The sequence below is a fragment of the Somniosus microcephalus genome, chromosome 3, assembly GCF_052327205.1.
Source record: "Somniosus microcephalus isolate GS21.2 chromosome 3, FLI_Smic_1.0, whole genome shotgun sequence".
Classification (NCBI taxonomy): Eukaryota; Metazoa; Chordata; class Chondrichthyes; order Squaliformes; family Somniosidae; genus Somniosus; species Somniosus microcephalus.
Window position 1 is genome coordinate 165,389,699 of NC_140989.1, and position 16,973 is coordinate 165,406,671.

Genomic DNA, 16,973 nt, shown 5'->3' on the forward strand with positions numbered 1-16,973 from the left:
AGATGAATTAGAAACATAGAAACATAGAAGATAGGAGCAGGAGCAGGCCATTCGGCCCTTTGAGCCTGCTCCGCCATTCAATGAGATCATGGCTGATCATCCAAATTCAGTACCCTGTCCCTGCCTTCTCCCCATATCCCTTGATCCCTTTAGCCTCAAGAAATATATCTAACTCCTTCTTGAATATATTTAATGACCTGGCCTCCACCGCCCTCTGTGGCAGAGAATTCCACAGGTTCACCACTCTCTGGGTGAAGAAATTCCTCCTCATTTCAGTCCTAAATGGCTTACCCCTTATCCTTAGACTATGACCCCTGGTTCTGGACTCCCCGGCCATCAGAAACATCCTTCCTGCATCTAGTCTGTCCAGGCCTGACAGAATTTTATAAGTTTCAATGAGATCCCCTCTCAATCTTCTAAACTCCAGTGAGTATAAGCCCAATCGACACAATCTCTCCTCATACGTCATTCCTGCCATCCCAGGTATCAGCCTGGTGAATCTTCGCTGCACTCCTTCCATGGCAAGAACGTCCTTCCTCAGGTAAGGCGACCAAAACTGCACACAATACTCAAGGTGCGGTCTCACCAAGGCCCTGTACAACTGCAGCAAGACATCCTTGTTCCTGTACTCGAACCCTCTTGCTACGAAGGCCAACATACCATTTACAAGAATTGGACTTGTAAAGCACAGTGTAAATATCTGGGAATTTTAACATTTTCTAACAGCAAAATTCGAATTCCAATTCTGTAATTTTTCCACTGAAAGTAGAAAAGCATGGTCCTCGTTAACTTAGCCTCCCCCTTCCACAATTCTCCAGCATTCCAAATCTTGAGCAGTGGTAAGCCAGGGGAGTGCGAGGGGTCAGAAGAATGTGGAGTTCAGTCTCAGCAGGAACAATTGGGACTTAATTATTAATGTTTTCATTTGTATATTTTCTGTATTTTGAGTTTAATACTATTTTCATTTACTTTATTTTATCTCTTCAATACCAAGCAGTGTTTGGAGTTTTTTTTTGGCTCTTGGTGGGATTAGGAGGGGCAAAAAAGGGTGTGGAGTTCAGCCTTAGAGATGCAGCTCAATAGAGGGTTTTTTTCTACAGCTAATACTTGTGTGAAATAAGAGGAGTTTGATTCTTACAAGAGTTTGGTGCTAGTGGGAGTTCCAGATAACACTATCGACATTTTTTAAAGTTAGGCACAAAGGGATGTCAGCGCAGGGAACACTCTTGATGTGTGTGGAGTGCGATGTGTGATCCTCAGTGTACGCAGGGGCAGCACATTTGCAATGAAGTGTTAGAAAATTGAGCTATTGGAGCAGAAGATTTCTGCTCAAGGAGCAATTGGCTGCACTGTAGCAGAGAGGACGAGCGGTTTCTGGGTCATACTCTCCAGAATGTGACCACCCAAAAGGTAGTGCTGGACAGTTCAGGACACAGAGATAAAGTAGAGAGGAGGGGCAGCAGCAGAGGGAGACAACACTCACTGGTGCTGGGAATCCATGGAACAGCTCAACAGACACTTCGTGTTGGACAAATATGAGGTGGGCAGTGACTGACTCAATAGAAAGTGGCCCTGGGCAATACTGCAGCACCTTGAAGCAAGGAACTACCCTGGGGGGGTGGGGGGAGATGCACAGCAAGAATTTTATCTCTTCCCTTCCTATTTCTAACTTTATCCATATGGATTCTGTCTCAAAGCAACCCTCTGGGTCATGCTTTCATTCCAGCGCCGACAGAATTCTTCACTAATACAATCCTTCACTAGCACAGCCACTCCCGCTACTTAATAGAAACATAGAAGATAGGAGCAGGAGTAGGTCATTCGGCCTCTCGAGCCTGCTATGCCATTTAATGAAATCATGGCTGATCTTCCAAATTCAGTACCCTGTCCCTGCTTTCTCCCCATATCCCTTGATCCTTTTAGCCTTAAGAAATATATCTAACTCCTTCTTGAATATATTTAATGAATTGGCCTCCACTGCCTTCTGTGGTAGAGAAATCCACAGGTTCACCACTCTCTGGGTGAAGGAATTCCTCCTTATCTCAGTCCTAAATGGCTTACCCCTTATCCTTAGACTGTAACCCCCGATTCTGGACTCCCCCGCCATCGGGAACATCCTTCCTGTATCTAGTCTGTCTAGTCCGGTTAGAATTTTTTAAGTTTCAATGAGATCCCCTCTCATTCTTCTAAGCTCTAGCGAATATAAGCCTAATCGACCCAATCTCTCTTCATACGTCATTCCTGCCATCCCAGGTAGCCGTCTGGTGCATCTTCGCTGCACTCCCTCCATGGCAAGAAAATCCTTCCTCAGATAAGGCAACCAAAACTGCACACAATACTCAAGGTGTGGTCTCGCCAAGGCCCTGTACAACTGCAGCAAGACATCCTTGCTCCTGTACTCTAATCCCAATCACCCAACCTGTCCAAATCATACTGGAGTTTCTCTGCATCCTCCTCACAGCACACACGCCCACCCAGCTTTGTGTCGTCTGCAAACTTGGAGATATTACATCTAGTTCCCTTGTCTAGATCATTAATATATATATTGTGAATAGCTGGGGTCCTAGCACCGATCCCTGCGGTACCCCACTAGTCACTGCCTGCCACTCGGAAAAAGACCCGTTTATTCTAACTCTCTGCTTCCTGTCTGCCAACCAGTTCTCTATCCAAGTCAGTACCTTACCCCCAATCCCATGTGCTTTAACTTTGCAGTTATGCGGCACCTTATCGAAAGCCTTCTGAAAGTCCAAAGACACCACATCCACTGGTTCTCCCTTATCTATTCTACCTGTTACATCCTCAAAAAATTCTAGTAGATTAGTCAAGCATGATTTACCTTTTGTAAATCCATGTTGACTTTGTCCGATCGTGTCACTGTTTTCCAAGTGCTCTGTTATTGCATCTTTTATAATACATTATAATACTTATAATACATTGTACAGTAGAACATTATTTGTCCCTTTCCCCTACAAAACACACGAGTGACCCACTCACCTTGGCATTGCTCACCTCAGTTCTCTGGTACAGTGAACACAATTTGTTTAATGCACTCTCGCTTTCTACATCTGAGATCACATTTTCTTTTTAAAAAGGAAGGCATTTTTGACAATTGCTCGACAAAGTGCAGTGAGTAAAAAGTCACATTGAAGGGTGATTGCATCAGCATGGACGAAAACTGGCTTAGGGGTGATGACACCTTCCCCTTAAAAGCCTCCCTGCCTGGCTACTCCTTCCGCCATTTGCCCCGCCCAGACTGCCATGGTGGCGGTATGGCTCTCAGCACCAAATCACACCCTGGTCTGTCCCCCTACTCCTCTGGCACCATCTCCTCCTTTGAGCATCTCACCTTGTTCCACCTCTCTCGCCTCTCATTCAAAATCCTTGTTCTCTACTGCCCACACAAGTACGCCAAATTTCTCACCGAGATAGCTTCGCTGCTTTCCTCCCTCAGCACCGAGCGACGACTTATCCTCAGTGATTTCAACTCATCATGCTCTCTCTCCTCTGCGTTCACTGCCCTCCTATCCTCCCTTAATCTCTCCCGCCATATAAACTCCCATACCCATATTCACGGCAGCCTCCTTGACCTTGCTTTCTCATGTGGCCTCGCTACTCCCATCGCGTCAATCACAGATAAGGCCATCTCTGATCACTTGCTAGTATCTCTCTCCACCCATATCCCTCTTCCTGCTCCCAACCCTACTTCCTTCTGTGTTCGTCCCTGGAAAAAAAACTCTCCCAATTCACTTACAACTGCACTTTCAAATTCCCAACTGTCTGGCCTTTGGCCTTTGGCCCTCCATTCACCACGACATTTCTGCAGCTACCAATCTGCTCAAGCACATCCTCGCCTCCCCCTTTGATGCTAGTACCACAGTACCGAAACAGTTCAAAGTCACAAATGACATCCTATGTGACTGTGACAATGATAAACTACCCTCCTTGTCCTTCTCAACCTGTCTGCAGCCATTGATACTGTGAGCTACACCATCCTCCTCCAACGCCTCTCCACTGTCGTCCAGCTGAGTGGGACTGCACTCGCCTGGTTCCATTCTTATCGATTAACTTATCTTATCTAGCCAGAGAATCACCTCTAATGGCTTCTCCTTCCCGCTCCCACACCATTACCTATGGTCCCCCAAGGATCTATCCTTGGCCTCCTATTTCTCATCTACATACTGCCCCTCGGTGACATCATGCGAAAACAGAGTGTCAGTTTCTACATGTATGCTGATGACACCCAACTCTACCTCACCACCATCCTTCTAGACCCCTCTACTGTCTCTAAAATTGTCTGACTGCTTGTCTAGCATCCAGTAATGAATGACCAGAAATTTCCTCCAACTAAATATTGGGAAGACCGAAGCCAGTCATTGGTCCCTGCCACAAACTCCGTTCCCTAGCCACAAACTCATTCCCTAGCCACAAACTCCATCCCTCTACCTGGCAAATGTCTGAGGCCGAACCAGACTGTTTGCTACCTTGGTATCGTATTTGACCCCGAGATGAGCTTCCGACCACATATCCGTGCCATCACTAAGACTGTCTACTTCCACCTCCGTAACATCGTCTGACTCTGCCCCGCCTCAGCGCATCCGCTGCTGAAACCCTCATCCATGCCTTTGTTACCTCTAGACTTGACTATTCCAATGCACCCCCTGCCGGCCTCCCATCTTCGACCCTCCATAAACTTAAGCTGATTGAAAACTCTACTTCCCGTATTCTAACTCGCACCAAGTCCTGTTCACACATCACCCCTGTGCTCACTGACCTACATTGGCTCCCGATTAAATCAAGGCGTGCTCAAACATTCTCATCCTGGTTTTCAAATCCCTCCACAGCCTCGTGCCTCCCTATCTCTGAAACTTTCTCCAGCCCTACAATCCTCCAAGATATCTGCGCTCCTCCAATTCTGGCCTCATGTGTACCCTGATTTTAATCGCTCCACCACTGGCAGCCGTGCCTTCAGCTGCCGAGGTCCTAAGCTCTGGAATACCCTCCCTAAACCTCTCCACCTCTCTTCTTTAGGGCGCTCCTTAAAACCCATCTGACCTAATATTTGCTTATGTGGCTCGGTGTCAAATTCTGTTTGATAACGCTCCTGTGAAGCACCTTCGGACGCTTTACTACGTTAAAGGCGCTATATAAATACAAGTTGCTGTTGGTGTTAATTTACAGATTTGATCATAAAAATTACATAACCTTCTGATCAGTGAACAATGTGCTACAATATTGCATGTGTTTGAAACTATTACATTATGGGGCAAAAGTACTTTCCAAGACTGGTGAATCTAAGAATCTTTATCTAACAAGAGTAGCTAAAACACTGCATTCACATCCAGTAATGCACTTATTTGAACTTGAGAATAAATACTTCAGGAATGATTCACAGGCAGTAATCTGACTAAGGGTCTGAGTAAAACACAAGAGCAAAATGTATGCCCGTCATGAATCTTACCATTCATGTAGAAATTACTCATGAGATAACACAGGGTAGCCAGCTGGTGGCGCCGTCCAAGGAAAGTATAAATACTCAGGCGTGGGCCCAGCTTGCTCAGGACGTTTTTGTAACCAGGAACTAGTGATGTAACTAGAGCTCATGGTTGTGAAACAGTTGATTAAAGCCTTGTTTTATACTCAAACCAAGTGCTTAGTAGTTTTCTTACGTCAATGTCTAAGATAGTTTTACTGAATTCTAGGTTCGGTTTTTTAAAAGCCAACATCTGTTCTCAACACAGGTACTGATGGTCAATGAATTCTTCTGTCAGTGACAGGAGATGACAGTTTAACCACGGTGAGGGCATCACCACTGGGAGATGACCCACACTCCAGTGGCTATATCCCATGGTGAGGGCATCACCATTGGGAGATGACCCACACGTCAGTGGCTATATCCCATGGTGAGGGCATCACCATTGGGAGATGACCCACACGTCAGTGGCTATAGCGCACGGTGAGGGGCCCTCTACTCCAAGATCCTCCTTGGTCAGGCAGCTGGGACTGTGTAGCCCACAAATATCTGTACAGATGTCACCAGCCCACAAACATCTGCACAGATGTCAACCAGCCCATCAAAAGCCAAGCTTGGTTCTTGCAGAAATAGTCACTTAGCAGAGTTCTCCCTCCCGCAAGGCACACATGTCAATTTAGGTCTGAGCATACTCACAAATGAATCAGCATTTCACTGGTTGAAAGTTCCACGATAACACTGTCTTTAGTATTACCATAGGTAGTTTAGCAACTATTTTTTTGGCCTCCTTTGCCCAAACTTAAAAATCAATGACTAGATTGCAATGAACTGTAAGCTCACCTGAAGGGAGCGAGTTTTTTTTGGAATAAGTAATCTCAGGCAAAGTGATCAGTTTTTATAATGATGTCAGCCTTGGCTCAATGGTAGAACTCTCACAATTGAATCAGAGGTCATGGGTTCAATCCCACTCCAGAGACTTGAGCACATAATCTAGGCTGACATTCCAGTGCAGGACTGAGGGAGTGCTGCACTGTCAGAGGTGCCATCCAGCGGATGAGACGTTAAACCGAGGCCCTATCTGCCCTCACAGGTGGACGTAAAAGATTTCATGGCACTATTGGAAGAAGAGCAGGGGAGTTCTCCCAGGTAACATGCCCAATATTTATCTCTCAACCAAGATCACTAAAATCCGATTATCTGTTCATGTATCACATTGCTGTTTGTAGGAGTTGCTGTGCGCAAAATAACTGCTGCATTTCCTTACAACAGTGACTACACTTCAAAAGTACTCATTGGCTGTAAAGCGCTTTGGGACATCCTGAGGTCATGAAAGGTGCTATATAAATGCACGTCCTTTACTTTCCTATGTGAATAGTTTACATCCAGAATGTTCCACAAATAAGATTCAGTCACAAAGTGTAAACTTCAAATGCAATTTGTCTATGAAGAGCAAATACATTTTTTGACCGATTTTTATTTTCGTGAATTGCAGGAAGACATAGCAGAATGCAAAATTGTCACAGCTGGTACAAACCGGGTACAGGAAACTTTGTGCTATCCGGCACCGAGTTGTTGCCGTTCCCTCAAAACTGCCGGACAAACCAGCTTTAATGTTGAAGCATACGGAGCTTTTGAGCTCCGTATCTGGCAACAAACACTGTTGCTTAGCAACAGCTTCTAAACAGTCGGCCGTACCTTGGAAGCGTCTCTGTCGCTTAGCAACAGCTTCAGAGAGACTTTGCAGAGCCTGACTGTTGAAAAAAGAGCCACGAGAAGAAAAAAACCTAACAAAACGGCTCCTGATTTTTGCCGGTGGCTCAAGCTTGCCGGACATTTAGCCTCCGGATAACACAAAGTTTCCTGTAACTGGGCAAACCTACCGCTTGGATATGGCGTTTCACAGAGGGTGAGAAAGTCAACAATCGGGTAGTCCATTTCAAGTACTGCAGTGCTCTTCCCATGCATCACTGTCAAGCACGGTCTTCTCCCTACAGTATCATAGGACAGACCTCCTGAAAAAATGATGAAAGGATCTCTGGAAACAAAAATTATAAATATTAGTTTGAACCAATTATGTATTTAAGATCTGATTTTCTATGCTAAAGTGGTCGGAAACAGCAAAATCTCAAACTAATATTTTACTGCTATTAATAGCTTATAGCTACTGGAATGCTCATCTTTCAAAGCAAACAATGTGTTATACTTGGAATACACCTTGATGCACTATCCTAAAGAGAAGAATATCCAATAGCTTTTTGTGCTAATTAAGCTTGTGGAGAAATGGATAACTTGTGAAAAGTCCTTTTGCAGAATTGATCAACAATCACTTCAAAAAATGATGTTCTGAAATGCTTTGTAACTGCTTGCCTTTAATGACAAGGCAGTTCGGAAATAGATGCTTAATACTTTTGAAAGAGTCATTTAGCTATATCAATGTCGTTTGGTCTCTGCAGACAGGTTAAACCCAAATATTATTTGTAGAGAGGCTTTCAATATACAAAACAGTAATTAACTTATGAGAGCACCATACTGTGAGCTGAAGTTAGTCCTGAAATAGTAGCAGATACCTTCGGGCACCTGGTCAGAGGGATAGATCAGCACCTGGTCAGAGGGATAGATCAAAGGTCAAACCAAGTGAAAATAAACTTACCCAAAGCTCCAGCCCAGCACTGCCTGCACTACTGCGTAAAATTCTGGTAACTGTACGAGGGGATCCTGGCACTGGAGAGGGCACAGTGAAAGGTAACTAAACAGACTGGCACCTGAACTGCAAGGACAGCCTCCAGAAATGGGGAATATTGGCAGTGGAGAAAAGGCAGCTGAGAGACACCTTATTGATATGTTCAATATCGTAGAGGTTAGAGATGAACTCTACCCATATAATATGTTTCATGCAGTCACAAATTGTCCACAGACTCGAGCTCAGAATAGGGACAGTGAACGGACAGTTTAAATTTATTACTTTACACGGTGGGTGAGGAATACAGTGAAAAGATTGCCCAGAGAGGCAAATGAATTTGAGGAAACTAGACAGAGGAAAGAGAGGGGGGGAAAGAGAGGAGAGAAGTCAAAGTGAGAGAGAAAAAAAAGAGACAAACAGAAACAAGTATTTTTTGAATTATGGGGACATTGATCGTTTCCAGCCCTGTTTACTGCTATACTGAAACACAAGCAGCTTCGACTCCCTGTCCTGATCAGTACACTATCACTGCAGCACTCAACAAGCTCAAACCCCCAGACCAATAATTTTACATCTCTGTATACTGAACTGCATGTCTGCATTGGCCAAATGGATTCAATCTTTCTGAATTTGGCTGTTCTCTTTCAAATTCTTTGTTCTGCCCAAATATTCATACAAATCAGCAATATCAGAGCCTACTTTCCACATCCTCATCGGTACTACAGTATTAAACAGTGCACAGAGCTGACACTACCAATTTCAGAGAACACACAGTGCTAACCTTACCAAGTTCAGAGAACATACAACACTAACACGTTCGAGTTCAGAGAACGTACAGCACTAACACGTTCGAGTTCAGAGAACGTACAGCACTAACATTACCGAGTTCAGACAACGCACACACTGTCCAATTACTTATACTGGAAGTGATAACATGCAGATGGCCATCAAAAGCATGTATCTAGCCTGCTGACTGGAACAGGGCATCATGGTTTCCTATTTCTCTTCTTTGAGGAAGGAGCTCTGCTGAAATGTGTTAAATTTGCCCTAACTGTCACTGGTCAGTATGGGCACACTCCTGCATTGAGAGAATATCTAAAGCAGAATTTGTAGCAAGATGAACAGAACATCGTCCTGCCATCTTGTGTATTCCAGGCACAATTATTCAGAGTCGTAACATGGCAACAATAACAACTTGCATTTATATAGCAGCTTTAATATTGGGAACCATCTCAAGGCACTTCACAGGAGTGTAATCTGACAAAAATTGACACCAAACCAAAGGAGGATATTAGGATGGATGACTAATAATTTGGTTAAAGTAGGTGGTTTTATGGAGCGCCTTAAAAGAGGAGAGGTTTAGGGAACCCTTCAATTCCTCCCACCCTACTTCATATCCCTCTATTCCTTTCTCCCTCATGTTCTTATCTAGCTTCACCTTGTGATATATACATCTGTGCTATTCGCCTCAACTACTCCATGTGGTAGCGAGTTCCACGCTCTCCGGGTAAAGGAATTTTTCCTAAATTCCTTATTGGATTTATTAGTGACGATCATATAATTATGGCCCCTAGTTTTGGACTCTCCTTCAATGGTTTATCCTCCGCTACTCACGTAGTCACTGCTAGTGTGCCACAAGGTTCCTTCCTTGGGCCCATTCCTCATTTATATGTTTTCCCTTGGGGGGTTTTAGCTTTTCACTTGTATGCTAAGGATACCAAGCTTCACCTCTCCAGCACCAGTTCATTCAGGACTGGCACTGTGCTGTCACACTGCTGATGAAGTTATGGATGAGACAGAGTTACTTGCAGCTCAGCATTTGGCGAGGCCATTCTGTTTGACACCCGCCAAAAAGTAGCCCCGATTGCATCTCCTTCCTGGGACTGCCCAAGCTCAACCTAATGGTACACAACCCGAGCATACTGCTAGCCAAACTCATCAAGGCTGCCGACCTCTACCGCTAAAACATGGCCCATCTCTGTCCCGAACATACCCCACCCACTGCCACGGAAAGCATCATCCACACGTTTGTCACCTCTGGACATGGCTTTGCCAACATCCTCTTTGGTGGCCTCCCCAGCTCCACCTCGCCAACTTCAACTTGTTCAGAAATCTGACACCACCATCATCAAATTACAGTATTATAATAGCATTCTTGTTTCATAAATTTTCCATTATGCTTCTGGGGGAGAAGGGAACCCCTCCAACTATGGCAGACAGTGGAGTTTTCATCTACTGCTGCATTCCCCTTTCCACCAAGACAGACTCATTTTTGAGAAGTTCTTTAAGTACCAGTTCCCTTTCCTAAATCCTTGCTGGCTGTCCTTTGTCAAACTGTGCTTTTTCCAGGGGCATACTCCTTAAATCCATTCTTGAGATATTTTTCCCTGCAATTCATGTTAAGGTTTCGGACCTTCGTTGCTCAAGAAGTGTATACCTCAGCATCCTGATGTACAGAATCTGATCCCATGACAGATATTACCTGAATCCTTCTGACCGAGAACACATCACTAGTAATATGGACTGAACACCTCAAACTGCAAAGTCAAGACAACAATCGTACAACCATTTATAAAAGAGGTTAAAACTATATAACTACTGTTATTTTGCTGTATTCACTATTCTTTCTCACCCCGCCCCTCCTCCCCAAAGTTCTCTGTAGGTGAGCGGTTGTTGATGAAAGAGTATTACTTTTATTTGGGCAAGATTCTATTTCTTTTACCTCAAATCCCTACACCTCAAGACCCATGCATGTGTTTGATTTAAAACACCAGCAACGTTTGCACAATTTGTTATGGTTTGTATGTAGAGGCAACACACCTACAAATTACAACAGTACTGCCAATTCTAACAATTGCGTCAATAGCATTGAAGTGCCGAAGGCTATTCCCACAACCTGGCATTTGTCATTCAATTTAGAAACAAACGAACCCTAACAGAATACTGACCAGGAGGCATATCTGACTTGGCAGCAGTACCTGAAAGAATCCAAGAAATTTATGTTTGTTGGCAATTTGTTGCCAATTTCTAAGCAAACATGGGAAACACTCAGATTTTCTAATACTCAAATGCAACATGGCCTTTCAGGCACAGATTCAATCACATTATCCACATATTCAAAGCACAAAATAAGAAGATACTGAAGAGGCCACACTGAAATCCACGAACCCTCTCCTTCTGAAAGCTAACACTACACTCATGGAACATGAGTTGCTGGTAGTTGACTGTACTCCAACACTGTGAATAGTTCCCTCATCCTATCTGGAGATGTAGGTTGAACTAAATATCCTCCTAAATTCTTCTCCGGTTGACCTGGTTTTACATCAGGATGACATTATCGGCCTTCAGTGCGTTCTGTACTTGTTACTTATTGCGTACTAGCTGGAGTACCCGGCGGTGCCGAGGCTTTCTCGAGGGCATGTTCTTGTTGGAAGAGAGAGAGCGACTGAGGGGGGGGGGGGGGGGGGGGGGGGGGAGAGAAAGAGAGCGAGCGCGTGCGGGGGGAGGAAGGGGGTGCGCGGGGGGGGGGGGGCAAAGGGGGTGCGGGTGCGGGGGGAAGGGGGTGCGGGGGGGAGGGGGAGAAAGAGAGCGAGCGCGTGCGCGGGGGGGGGGAAAGGGGGTGCGCGGGGGGGGGAAGGGGGTGCGCGGGGGGGGGGGAAGGGGGTGCGCGGGGGGGGGGGGGGGGGGAAGGGGGGGGGGAAGGGAGGGGGGGGGGAGGGAGGTGGGGGGGGGAAGGGAGGTGGGGGGGGGGGAAGGGAGGTGGGGGGGGGAAGGGAGGTGGGGGGGGGAAGGGAGGGGGGGGGGAAGGGAGGTGGGGGGGGGAAGGGAGGGGGGGGGAAGGGAGGGGGGGGGAAGGGAGGTGGGGGGGGAAGGGAGGTGGGGGGGGGGAAGGGAGGTGGGGGGGGGGAAGGGAGGTGGGGGGGGGAAGGGAGGTGGGGGGGGAAGGGAGGTGGGGGGGGAAGGGAGGTGGGGGGGAAGGGAGGTGGGGGGGGAAGGGAGGTGGGGGGGGAAGGGAGGTGGGGGGGGGAAGGGAGGTGGGGGGGGGAAGGGAGGTGGGGGGGGGGAAGGGAGGTGGGGGGGGGGAAGGGAGGTGGGGGGGGGGGGGAGGGAGGTGGGGGGGGGGGGAAGGGAGGTGGGGGGGGGGGGAAGGGAGGTGGGGGGGGGAAAGGGAGGTGGGGGGGGGAAGGAGGTGGGGGGGGAAGGGAGGTGGGGGGGGGGAAGGGAGGTGGGGGGGGGGAAGGGAGGTGGGGGGGGAAGGGAGGTGGGGGGGGCGAAGGGAGGTGGGGGGGGGAAGGGAGGTGGGGGGGGGAAGGGAGGTGGGGGGGGAAGGGAGGTGGGGGGGGGAAGGGAGGTGGGGGGGGAAGGGAGGTGGGGGGGGAAGGGAGGTGGGGGGGGGAAGGGAGGTGGGGGGGGGGGAAGGGAGGGTGGGGGGGGGGAAGGGAGGTGGGGGGGGGAAGGGAGGTGGGGGGGGGGAAGGAGGTGGGGGGAGGGGGGGGGGGAAGGGAGGTGGGGGGGGAAGGGAGGTGGGGGGGGAAGGGAGGTGGGGGGGGGGAAGGGAGGTGGGGGGGGGGAAGGGAGGTGGGGGGGGGAAGGGAGGTGGGGGGGGGAAGGGAGGTGGGGGGGGAAGGGAGGTGGGGGGGGGGGAAGGGAGGTGGGGGGGGGGGGAAGGGAGGTGGGGGGGGGGGGAAGGGAGGTGGGGGGGGGAAGGGAGGTGGGGGGGGGAAGGGAGGTGGGGGGGGAAGGGAGGTGGGGGGGGGGAAGGGAGGTGGGGGGGGAAGGGAGGTGTGGGGGGGAGGGAGGTGGGGGGGGGTGGGGGGGGGGGGGAAGGGAGGTGGGGGGAGGTGGGGGGGGGGGAAGGGAGGTGGGGGGGGAAGGGAGGTGGGGGGGGGGGGAAGGGAGGTGGGGGGGGGGAAGGGGAGGTGGGGGGGGGAAGGGAGGTGGGGGGGGAAGGGAGGTGGGGGGGGGAAGGGAGGTGGGGGGGGGGGAAGGGAGGTGGGGGGGGGGAAGGGAGGTGGGGGGGGGGGGGAAGGGAGGTGGGGGGGGGGGGAAGGGAGGTGGGGGGGGGGGGAAGGGAGGTGGGGGGGGGGGGAAGGGAGGTGGGGGGGGGGGGGGGGAAGGGAGGTGGGGGGGGAAGGGAGGTGGGGGGGAAGGGAGGTGGGGGGGGAAGGGAGGTGGGGGGGGAAGGGAGGTGGGGGGGGGAAGGGAGGTGGGGGGGGGGGGGGGAGGGAGGTGGGGGGGGGGGGGGGGGGAGGGAGGTGGGGGGGGGAAGGGTGGTGGGGGGGGGGGGGGGTGGGGGGGGGAGGGAGGTGGGGGGGGGGGGAAGGGAGGTGGGGGGGGGGGAGGGAGGTGGGGGGGGGGGGAAGGGAGGTGGGGGGGGGGGGAAGGGAGGTGGGGGGGGGGAGGGGTGGTGGGGGGGGGAGGGAGGTGGGGGGGGAAGGGGTTGGGTGGGGGGGGGAGGTGGTGGGGGGGGGGAAGGGAGGTGGGGGGGGGAGGGTGGTGGGGGGGGGGAGGGGGTGGGGGGGGGGAAGGGAGGTGGGGGGGGGAAGGGAGGTGGGGGGGGAAGGGAGGTGGGGGGGGAAGGGAGGTGGGGGGGGGGGGGTTGGGAGGTGGGGGGGGGGATGGGGGTGGGGGGGGGGGAGGGTGGGGGGGGGGAAGGGAGGTGGGGGGGGAAGGGTGTGGGGGGGAGGGGTGGGGGGGAAGGGAGGTGGGGGGGAAGGGAGGTGGGGGGGGTGGGGGGAAGGGAGGTGGGGGGGGAGGGAGGTGTGGGGGGGGGGGGAAGGGAGGTGGGGGGGGGGGGAAGGGAGGTGGGGGGGGTGGGGGGGGGGGGAGGGAGGTGGGGGGGGTGGGGGTGGGGGGGGGGGGAAGGGAGGTGGGGGGGGGAAGGGAGGTGGGGGGGGGGGGAAGGGAGGTGGGGGGGGGAAGGGAGGTGGGGGGGGGAAGGGAGGTGGGGGGGGGAAGGGAGGTGGGGGGGGAAGGGTGGTGGGGGGGGAAGGGAGGTGGGGGGGGGGGGTTGGGGGGGGGGGGGGTTGGGGGGGGGGGGGGGGAGGTGGGGGGGGGGGTGGGGAGGGTGGTGGGGGGGGGTGGGAGGGAGGTGGGGGGGGAAGGGTGGTGGGGGGGGGGGGAAGGGAGGTGGGGGGGGGGGGGGAGGGTGGTGGGGGGGGGAAGGGTGGTGGGGGGGGGAAGGGAGGTGGGGGGGGGGGGGAAGGGAGGTGGGGGGGGGGGGGGAAGGGAGGTGGGGGGGGGGGGGAAGGGAGGTGGGGGGGGGGGAAGGGAGGTGGGGGGGAAGGGAGTGGGGGGGGGGGGAAGGGTGTGGGGGGGGGAAGGGAGGTGGGGGGGGGGGAAGGGAGGTGGGGGGGGGATGGGGTGGGGGGGGGAAGGGAAGGGAGGTGGGGGGGGGGGAAGGGAAGGGAGGTGGGGGGGGAAGGGAAGGGAGGTGGGGGGGGAAGGGAAGGGAGGTGGGGGGGGAAGGGGAAGGGAGGTGGGGGGGAAGGGAAGGGAGGTGGGGGGGGGAAGGAGGTGGGGGGAAGGGAAGGTGGGGGGGGAAGGGAAGGAGGTGGGGGGGGAAGGGAAGGGAGGTGGGGGGGAAGGGAAGGGAGGTGGGGGGGAAGGGAAGGGAGGTGGGGGGGGAAGGGAAGGGAGGTGGGGGGGGAAGGGAAGGGAGGTGGGGGGGAAGGGAAGGAGGTGGGGGGGAAGGGAAGGGAGGTGGGGGGGGGGAAGGGAAGGGAGGTGGGGGGGGGAAGGGAAGGGAGGTGGGGGGGAGGGAAGGGAGGTGGGGGGGAAGGGAAGGAGGTGGGGGGGGAAGGGAAGGGAGGTGGGGGGGGAAGGGAAGGGAGGTGGGGGGGAAGGGAAGGGAGGTGGGGGGGGGGAAGGGAAGGGAGGTGGGGGGGGAAGGGAAGGGAGGTGGGGGGGGGAAGGGAAGGGAGGTGGGGGGGGGGGGGAAGGGAGGTGGGGGGGGGGGGGAAGGGAGGTGGGGGGGGGGGGGAAGGGAGGTGGGGGGGGGGGGAAGGGAGGTGGGGGGGAAGGGAGCTGGGGGGGGGGGAAGGGAGCTGGGGGGGGAAGGGAGCTGGGGGGGGGGGGAAGGGAGGTGGGGGGGCGGAAGGGAGGTGGGGGGGGGGGAAGGGAAGGGAGGTGGGGGGGGGAAGGGAAGGGAGGTGGGGGGGAAGGGAAGGGAGGTGGGGGGGGGAAGGGAAGGGAGGTGGGGGGGGAAGGGAAGGGAGGTGGGGGGGGAAGGGAAGGGAGGTGGGGGGAAGGGGAAGGGAGGTGGGGGGGAAGGGAAGGAAGGTGGGGGGGAAGGGGAAGGGAGGTGGGGGGAAGGGAAGGAGGTGGGGGGGGAAGGGAAGGGAGGTGGGGGGGAAGGGAAGGGAGGTGGGGGGGAAGGAAGGGAGGTGGGGGGGAAGGGAAGGGAGGTGGGGGGGAAGGGAAGGGAGGTGGGGGGGGAAGGGAAGGGAGGTGGGGGGGAAGGGAAGGGAGGTGGGGGGGAAGGGAAGGGAGGTGGGGGGGGGGGAAGGGAAGGGAGGTGGGGGGGGGGAAGGGAAGGAGGTGGGGGGGGAAGGGAAGGGAGGTGGGGGGGAAGGGAAGGGAGGTGGGGGGGAAGGGAAGGGAGGTGGGGGGGGAAGGGAAGGGAGGTGGGGGGGGGGGGAAGGGAAGGGAGGTGGGGGGGGAAGGGAAGGGAGGTGGGGGGGGGGGAAGGGAAGGGAGGTGGGGGGGGGGGGAAGGGAAGGGAGGTGGGGGGGGAAGGGAAGGGAGGTGGGGGGGGGGGGAAGGGAGGTGGGGGGGGGGGGAAGGGAAGGGAGGTGGGGGGGGGGGGGAAGGGAAGGGAGGTGGGGGGGGGAAGGGAAGGGAGGTGGGGGGGGGGAAGGGAAGGGAGGTGGGGGGGGAAGGGAAGGGAGGTGGGGGGGGAAGGGAAGGGAGGTGGGGGGGGGAAGGAAGGGAGGTGGGGGGGGAAGGGAAGGAGGTGGGGGGGGGGGGAAGGGAAGGGAGGTGGGGGGGAAGGGAAGGGAGGTGGGGGGGAAGGGAAGGGAGGTGGGGGGGGGGGAAGGAAGGGAGGTGGGGGGGAAGGGAAGGAGGTGGGGGGGGGGAAGGGAGGTGGGGGGGGAGGGAAGGGAGGTGGGGGGGGGGAAGGGAAGGGAGGTGGGGGGGGGGGAAGGGAAGGGAGGTGGGGGGGGGAAGGGAAGGGAGGTGGGGGGGGGGGGAAGGGAAGGGAGGTGGGGGGGGGGGAAGGGAAGGGAGGTGGGGGGGGGGAAGGGAAGGGAGGTGGGGGGGGGAAGGGAAGGGAGGTGGGGGGGGGGAAGGGAAGGGAGGTGGGGGGGAAGGAAGGGAGGTGGGGGGGGGGGGAAGGGAAGGGAAGGGAGGTGGGGGGGAAGGGAAGGGAGGTGGGGGGGGAAGGGAAGGGAGGTGGTGGGGGGGGGGGGAGGGAAGGGAGGTGGGGCGGGGGGGGGGAGGGAAGGGAGGTGGGGCGGGGGGGGAGGGAAGGGAGGTGGGGGGGGGGGGGAAGGGAGGTGGGGGGGGGGGAAAGGGAGGGGGGGAAGCCAGCAGACCCTCTTCCCAGTGTTGGTCCCTGTCTGGGCCAGAAGCCTGGGACTGGGGTTGCGCTGCTGGCCGTTGGAGAAGCCTAGGCCTCGGGCCCCTGCACTGACAGGTGGGGGAGCAAGGGGTGGGGAAGCATGAAACTTAGTACTTAGAAACATTTCTGGTAAATCTTTCTATAACATACACTTTACAACCTCACCAATCTTTTTATTTAAAAAGGGGTCCTGACCTGTCAGTGTGTTGTATCACAAACAATGGCCGCCGCTTGCTTTTCAGTTGGAAAGATTAGGCCCC

The 16,973-nt window shown here is 54.4% G+C and overlaps 1 protein-coding gene across 4 annotated transcripts in view; it reads right to left on the reverse strand.

Annotated features, from left to right (window-relative positions):
• The window catches only part of LOC147121525 (syntaxin-binding protein 5), a 324,726-nt gene that overhangs the window by 138,319 nt on the left and 169,434 nt on the right, over window positions 1-16,973 (reverse strand). For all 4 annotated transcript variants that reach the window (XM_085981855.1, XM_085981856.1, XM_085981857.1 and 1 more), the window contains exon 10: window positions 7,351-7,505. In XM_085981855.1, coding sequence (XP_085837981.1) covers window positions 7,351-7,505 — 155 coding nt within the window. The remainder of the gene's footprint in view (window positions 1-7,350; window positions 7,506-16,973) is intronic.